Here is an 8,566-nt window from a genome sequence, read left to right on the forward strand (position 1 = left end):
TATCAATAGACAAAATTGTTAGTAAGTAAATGAACATAAATAATATAACTAAATTAAATAAAAAATATTTAAATATTTAAATCAATATAATCTTAATATTATAAATAAAGAATTAGTTTAAATATCAGATTTTTATTTTTAATCAAGTACTTTAATAAAAGAATATTATAAAAAACTTAACAAGTTCTTAAAAGAATAAAAACCTTAAAAGTTAAAAATGTAAGAGGGGAAAACCTTTAATAAAACCAGCTGGTTGTTTGTGGTGAACAGCTGTCGTCATTGTGTACGCAGCTATGACGCGGTATTACGTTGCTGGAAAAATATCATTCCACAAACCACTGCACCAGCCCCACGTTTTCCATCTCCCTCTTTCCTTCTTTTTCTTCTATAAAGCCTAACTTTTCCAACCTGCTTAACCTTCTTTGGATTCTCCATCTCAACAACCCTAATCTCTGAAAACCACCCGGTTCTCGAATTTTCCGTCGTTAATTTTCTCAGCTTTCTTTCTCGATCTTCCCTTTCATTCAATTCCCTTCTTTAATTGCGTTTCTCCCTTGAAAGATTGTCTCTCTCTATCTCAGATCTGATCTCCAATCTAGGGTTTTAGCATCTTCTCCCTTGTTAATCTGATTCTGTACAATTTCTAGGGTTCAAAGCATAGGGATTTTGCACAAAATTTCAATGTTTATGGAGTTTCTATGACCCTCTCTAACCCCATGCGTCGGATTCGTCTCCTTCACTCCTTCTCGGTCGTCTTCCTCTACTGGTTCTACGTTTTCTCATGAACTCACCCTCAGCACGTTGATAATCTCTCTCTGTTATTTAGTTTTAGCTAGCTGATCCCGATTTTTCTTAGTCTAAAAAACAAAGAACAGAAACCCTAATTCCCTTTTGACAAAACGCTAGTTTCATCGATAAGAACCAGAAAGAAGAAGACGTAAGAGAAGGAGTTGAAATGGCTTCAGTTTACCGCAATTCGAGCTCAGGATCGGAGGGCGGAGAGCCCGTGATGGATGAGAGGAAGAGGAAGAGGATGCTGTCGAACCGCGAATCGGCGCGGCGGTCGCGGATGAGGAAGCAAAAGCAGCTGGAGGATTTGACGGAGGAGGTGAAGCGGCTTGAGGCCTCGAACAAGCAGTTGATTGAGGCCATTAAGATGAAGGAGGAATCTTATGCAGAGATTGAATCCTCAAACGGCGTCATCAGGGCTCAGATCACGGAGCTTGGGGACAGGCTTAAGTTCCTCAATTCCATCCTCGAAATTGCTGAAGTCGTAAGCGGCGGTGAGCTCTCCGTTGATTTACCGGAGATTCTGGATCCTCTCATGAAGCCTTGGCAGATTCCTTACCCATTTCAGCCAATCATGGCTTCGGCAGACATGTTCCTGCATTGAAGTGTTACAGAATTATGTTGGTGTTTGGCAGAGAAGCTCCTGCTCGGATGTGTGGGTAGTTTAGTAATTTAGTTTGGGATTCTTGTGTCGCCATTGGGTGGTAGTTTTAAAATAAAAAGGGGGCTTCAGTTTGGGGTTGTGAAAGTGTTCGGAATGATGATGAGTGCCAATGTCATGTCTGTGAATTATATGTATCTGCTTGTGATGTTCTCTGGGTTCAGTTATATGCGATGTTCTGTTTCATTAAATGGCATTGTCTTGTTTTGTATCTGTATTATCATTGTTAATTGGAAATGATGTTCTCTTCTTACGCTTTCTTTTTTCTTTATTCTTCATAAGTTTTTCTTCTATGTGAGTAAACTCTAGTTAGTTCTTCTTTTGGGATAACCCTTAGGCTATCGGCTATGTGTGATTGGAAGAAAAGAAATTATAAAAAGATGTTTCTTTTTTTTTTTTTTTTCTTCAAATAAACATAGTCTCAATGTTTCATAAATATTCTTACTAGGGGGAGCAATTTGTTTTGATAACAATAATTGTATGTCTTTTTGTTTTTTTTTATAGAAGAAAACTTTTATTTAAGAAAATAGTCAAAGGACACTTACATATTGTAGAAGAAACATTAGATATGAAACTAAACAAAACAAAAAAAAAAACTAAACAAAAAAATGGATAAGTTTTATGACACTTGCATATTGTAGAAGAAACATTAGATATGAAACTAAACAAAAAAAAAAACAAAAAAACAAAAAAATGGATAAGTTAGATATGAAAATAAACAAAAAAAAAAAAACAAAAAAATGGACAAGTTTTATGACACTTGCATATTGTAGAAGAAACATTAGATATATTAGATAAGAAACTAAACAAAAAAAAAAAAAAAAAAAAAAACTAAACAAAAAAATAGATAAGTTTTATGACACTTGCATATTGTAGAAGAAACATTAGATATGAAATTAAACAAAAAAATGGATTTGTAGAAGAAACATTAGATATGAAATTAAACAAAAAAATGAATAAGTTTTATGTTGAACTATTGTCTGAGAGCAGGAGCAAAGTTCAATTACAAAGAATTTTATACAAGAGAAACAGAGAAACAGAGACTCGTTACAATATCTTTTGTTTCTAAATTACACCGGAAGTGTTGCACTATAGAAGTTTATCTTCTCTTCTTTTTAAAATCGATCTAAGTGCTATCTGAAATTGTAAATATTTATATAGATGAAATGTTCTCGTTGTATCTTCATCCCGAACTTATGAAAACATCACTAACACACCCATAAAGGGATCAATACACCACAAAAGAAGAGCGAAACACCACAAAAAGGTTATTTAACTTAAATATGAATCTTAGATCTAGATCTCTAGAAATAGAAAACAACAAAATAAACAAGCAACAACAGAATAAACAGGGAGAAACAAAAGAAAAGGGTTGCAAAGAAAAGAAGAGAAGGCATGTGATAACAAAAAAATGGTAGTAAAGGGTTGTGACCGGCGAAAAGAGAGAAAAGAGAGAGGTGATGAGAATGTGACTCGTGAGAGTGAGAGTGAGACACTGAGAAAGGAGATATGAATGGTTTGGGAGGAAGAGAAAAGAGAAGGGGACAGAAAGGAAAAAGGGAAGAGGTTTTCCAGGGGAGAGGAGTAGTAGAAGAGAGGAGGAGGGCCATTGCAACCCAGACTGAAGCAACGGTAACGGCTCTCTGAAAGCTTCAAATCTGTTTCCTTTGCGTGAGAGAGAGAGCTTAATTGTATGTTGTATTCACAATGTTACAATTTAGAAGAGAAAAATTAACCGAATTTATAGCGTGATGTTTCAACTTTTAATGAAACATTTTTGGGATAAAAATCTAAAAACGCAATACGTTTTGAGCTATATACATTTTTGTTTTTTTTTTATTTTCAGTATTTTCTATTTTTTAAATTTTGTAAAAAAATAAATAAAATAATTTTATTTTCTATTTTTATCATTTATTTTTATTTTTTTAATAAAATTCAAAAAATAAAAAATACTAAAAATAAAAACGCAAATCAAACATACCCTTAATTGTCATTTATTTTGTCGAAAAAGTACTTTTGAAAAGAAATATTACTATTCTTTATGCATTTACGGTCTGTATATGCTCCCTTTTATATTCTGCATGACAAATTAACAATTAGTATTTGTTCTGGACTCGAAAATCTCCAAAAACTAATGTCTTATAAGTATAATTGTGTATACATTTTAACAAAACGTTATGCTGCTACACACATAAGTCCTAGGGTATTAAAATTGGATAGTTGAAACTTGAAAGACAATACCCCTCATAAGAATTCATTGGCAGTTGTGGATTTGTTGAATATTAGTCATATTGGAGTTCAAGACAAATAATTTGGCTTATCTTCCATGGTATATCATTCTAAAAAGTCTACTTTTGATTTGATCGAAGATAAGGTTAAGAAGAAAATACAAGTGTGAAAATAGTGATTATTATCTACTGAAGGGAGATATGTGTTAATTAAAGCAACAGTGAAAAGTCATATTTATTTATTCTCTATCTTATTTTCAACAGTCAGATACTCAAAAACATTCATAGTATGCTAAGTTAGTTTTGGTAAGGGTAAAAAAGTGAAAAACATAAAAATAGTAGACTTTGACTTTAAAGATTTTTGAGTTCAGAACTTGGTTTTACTAGCAAAATAATCCTAAAAACTTTCTATTCAACTCCACTCTCGCCTTCTTAAAGCAAGAGGAGTGTATTGGAAGGTCGTAAAATGATTGAAAAGGAATTGGTTGAAAGATTGAAGCTGGTGACACCACTAGGGTCTTTCAAGATCCTTGACTCTCTCCTCCTCATTCTTTCTGTATCCCTCCTTTAGCTATGATTAATCCTTCCACCCAACTTGTACCATAGTCAAAGATTTAATGTTATTGAATAGAACTTGGAATCATAATTTAATTCATCGATCAGAGAATTTTGCCCACAAAAATTAGTGAAAGGGAATGATAAATTTGGAATCAGAATTTAATTCATAAATCAGAGAATCACTTGTCTCAAAGGAAGAGTGCCATGTCGCTTGTCTTAATCACAATTACGCAAGTGGGACTGATGAACGGATTTCTGCCGGTAAAGAATTTTATAAAAATAATCGCGTTAGTAGTATAATTTTTAAACCAACAGAGAATCCTTTCGTACAAAAGTTTGGTTGTCACAAGTAACAAAAACCAATAAAATTTATAACCGAAGTATTTAAACCTCGGGTCGTCTTCTCAAGAAATTACAGGGAAGTATGATTTATTATTGGTTATGGAAAAATGTATGTTTTTGGATTTTTGAAATAAGGAACAAGTAATTTAAATGACAAGAAAAATAAATTAATAATTATAAAAATCTCTTGGCAAGGTATGAAAACTGGACGTCCTATCCTAGTTATTCTTATCAATTGTGATGAGAATTAGATTTTGCTCCCACTTTGTTAACCTCTAACTATGAAGGTAAGTTAAGTGGATAAATCAATTTGATCCCTCAGGTCCCAATCAATTCCTAAGAAAAGACTAGAGTTATTAGAATACAAATCAACTAGCAAAGATAACAATCATCAATCACAATGAGTTTGATAACTCAAGTGTCTCCAATTACTTAACCAAAACAAAAAGGGAGAAAATCTACTTGAATAAAAATGCCTTCAGATGGGAAGCAACAGTAACATAAACAAAAGAAAGAAATCTTAAATCTGAAATTCCTCAAATTACATTAAATAGAAATTAAAATCTAACATAAAGTTCATAAGCCAAATTGAAAAGATAACTAACAATTAAAATAATAAAATAAATAAAAGTAGAAAATAAATTAAAGGAATATTAAACCTGTGATTGAAAAGAAGTTGCCTAAATATAATAGAAATCCTAAATCCTAATCCTAAGAGAGAGGAGAGAACCTCTCTCTCTAAAAGTTACATCTAAAACCTAAAATTATGTATAAATGAATGTTGTGTGAATTGTTCCATGATGAATGGATGCATTCCCCCACTTTATAGCCTCTAATCTGTGTTTTCTGGGTCGAGAACTGGGTCAGAAACAGCCCAAAATTCGCTGTTTCGAATTCAAACACGCTGATTTTCGCAGAAGTGACGCGTCCGCATGATGCACGCATTCGCGTCACTTATCCTCGGAGCAATTATGGAAAATTATATATCATTTTGAAGCCCCGGATGTTAGCTTTCCAACGCAACTAGAACCGCATCATTTGGATTTCTGTAGCTCAAGTTATGACCGTTTGAGTGCGAAGAGGTCAGGGCTGACAACTTTGCAGTTCCTTCAGCTTCTTGTATTCCTTCCACTTTTGCATGCTTCTTTTCCATTCTCTAAGCCATTCTTGCCCTATAATCTCTAAAATCACTTAACACACATATCACAGCATCGAATGGTAATAAGAGAGGATTAAACATAGCAAATATAAAGCCCAAAGAAGCATGTTTTCAATCATAGCACAAAATCAGGAAGGAAATTGTAAAACCATGCAATTAGTATGAATAAGTGTGCAAAGACTTGATAAAAACCACTCAATTGAGCACAAGATAAACCATAAAATAGTGGTTTATCAACCTTCCCATACTTAAACATTAGCATGCCCTTATGCTAAGCTCAAGAGAAGTTATAAAGGAGTGAAGAGGAGTGGTAGGATGTATGAAATGTAACCTATCTATATGAATACAACTATATGCTAAGATGTTTCTATCTACTTGATTAAAAGTAAACAAATTTTTCAAGACAAATATAAATCAGATTTCACTAATTCAAATTATACAATAAAAGACAAGTAAACTTATAAGAAGATAGCTCATGAAAGTAGGGAACATAGAATCAAGCATTGAACCCTCACTGGTAGTGTATATGCACTCTAATCACTCAACTGTATAGGGTAATCACTCCACTCTTCTCTAGTCATGCTTTCTAAAACTTTGTTCTTCATCTAACCAATCAACAAATATTTAATGTATCAATGCAAACATCATGAGGTCTTTTCAAGGTTGTAATGGGGCTAAGGTAAGGGTGAGGATATATGTATGGCTAAGTGAGCTATAAATTGAATCCTTGACTAACCCAAGCTTTTACCTAACACACATACACTCTCTATGTAATTCTAAAATCATGCCTAGCTACCCAAAATTCCCACTTTTGCATCACATACTCATGTATCAACTTTTCTTTTAATTTTATCACATATGCATTGATCTTTTTATTAACTTAACTTTGCATTGGGGTAATTTTGTCCCCTTATTTATTTATTGAATATTTTTAGATTTTTTTTTTTAAATAGAAAAATAAACATAACTTATCAATGCACATGGATTTTTAATTTTTCTGGTCTCACATGAGTAGGTACCCAAATTTCCAATATTTTATCAAAGTAAAAACATAACACATTCCCTTATTAACCCATGTTCTCACAGTTTTCCCACACTTAATTGTTACACAATCTCTATCTTAAGCTAACCAAAGATTCAATTGGGGTATTTAATTATTTTTCCGCTTAAGGCTAGTGATGTGGTAAAATATAGAACAAATGAGGATTAATAAACTCAAAGTGGCTAACAAAGATAAATGGAAGGGTAGGCTATTTGGGATAAGTGAGCAAAAACAAATGATGGCCTCAGTCATATGCAAGCATGTAAATACACTAAATAATGGACGTATAGAATGGAACAAAGCAAAGATTGTAATCATAGGGAAGAAGACACACAATAATTAAAATTTATGGTTAAATAATGTAACCATATAAATAAGCTCAAAATCTCACAGGTTGTGTGTTCTTAATTAGCTATAATTCATGTTCCAATTTACAATCTTCAAATAAGTTTAACACAAAAAATTTTTCAATTTAAATTAGTGAAATACTATAAAAATTTCTTGAAAAAGAAAATATTACTTCAACCAAGTAGAAACTAAATGCATAAAATCAAACAAACATGCAATTAAATATGCAAATGCAACAATGAATTAACAAAGAAAATAAAACATTGGTGTTGAGAAGAAAATAACTAACCCATGGAAGTCGGTATCGACCTCCCCACACTTAAAGATTGCACCGAGATGTGCAAGTGGACGGGTTTCTCCAACTAATACTTTTCTCTAAAGATTGTGCTGATGGACTTGTTTGTCTTCCCATTTAGAAGCTTTTCCTTTTTCTTCTTTGGTGGCCATCCTGAAAGAAGAGAAAAAGGAAGAAAAGTAACCCAGAAACAAAGATAGAAAACAAATAAAGTATGGGTGGGTTAATACCAAATAATGAGGGTCTCAATTACATAGTTGTTACAACATGCAAGTGAGAAAATAATAGAAGCACGTGGCATATCAATAGTGCAAAAATTGTAACAAAGGGAAAATTAAAAGAGTGTGGGTAATGCAAGATAGTATAAGCTCATGTCAATGCAAAAGTAATAAAAGTATCATAAAAGATGAGCATTGACTTAAATAATATTACCCAACAGTGGAAAACAAGTCACTAAGCACCAAAATAATACCAGAAAAGATATAACAGCTGAGTATGAACAAGTAACACCAATGTAAAAAGAATAACTTTAGAAAAGAAAATAAAAATATGCACAAAAATTAAATAAAATAGAATAAAAGTGAAGAGGGATGAGAGGTCAAAAAGACTTGCTTAAAAATAAAGTAAGAAGGGAGGAAGAAAGAATAAGAAAAGATAGAAGAAAGAAGAAAGAAGAAAGAATGATAATAGAAAGATAAGTAGGATTGGAGAAGAAAAGATAGGAATTTTGGCGTTGATCTGGATAAACTGTGCGTTGCACGCGACGCGGACGCGTGGGTCACGCGATCGAGTGACTTGATTTGTGCTAGTGGCGCGAGAGCAGCCTCGCGTTCGCGCAACTCTCTGTCTCAAACGCATATTGCCAAAATTCAGGGTGACGCGTGCGCGTGGGTGACGCGCACGCGTGAATGGCCTTTCTTTTAAAAATGAGGCGGACGTGTGGGGCACGCGTTCGCGTGGTAGGGCTTGTGCTTCTAGCATGGTTCCAATCCCACTCCATCATAACTTACTGCCATACACCCATTTACGTCGATTTCACAGAGCCACGCGTTCGCGTGGGTGATGCAGATGCGTGGGAGGCTATTTCGCAAACGACGCGAACGCGTCAGCGACGCGGTTGCGTTGTGCCTAAGGCACGCCTCCA

The 8,566-nt window shown here is 33.7% G+C and overlaps 1 protein-coding gene across 1 annotated transcript; it reads left to right on the plus strand.

The window, feature by feature from the left end:
- The first annotated feature begins 266 nt into the window (after nucleotides 1-266).
- Nucleotides 267-1,701, plus strand: LOC107618655 (bZIP transcription factor 53). Its single transcript, XM_016320777.3, has one exon. The coding sequence runs from the start codon at nucleotides 956-958 to the stop codon at nucleotides 1,391-1,393; it is 438 nt and encodes a 145-aa protein (XP_016176263.1). The 5' UTR covers nucleotides 267-955; the 3' UTR covers nucleotides 1,394-1,701.
- Nucleotides 1,702-8,566: the final 6,865 nt, after the last annotated feature.

The sequence above is a fragment of the Arachis ipaensis genome, chromosome B9, assembly GCF_059453495.1.
Source record: "Arachis ipaensis isolate K30076 ecotype BB chromosome B9, ASM5945349v1, whole genome shotgun sequence".
Classification (NCBI taxonomy): Eukaryota; Viridiplantae; Streptophyta; class Magnoliopsida; order Fabales; family Fabaceae; genus Arachis; species Arachis ipaensis.

Excerpts from the sequence above, each read along its gene's own strand:
- LOC107618655 (XM_016320777.3), top strand. The coding sequence starts at position 956 with ATGGCTTCAGTTTACCGCAATTCGAGCTCAGGATCGGAGGGCGGAGAG.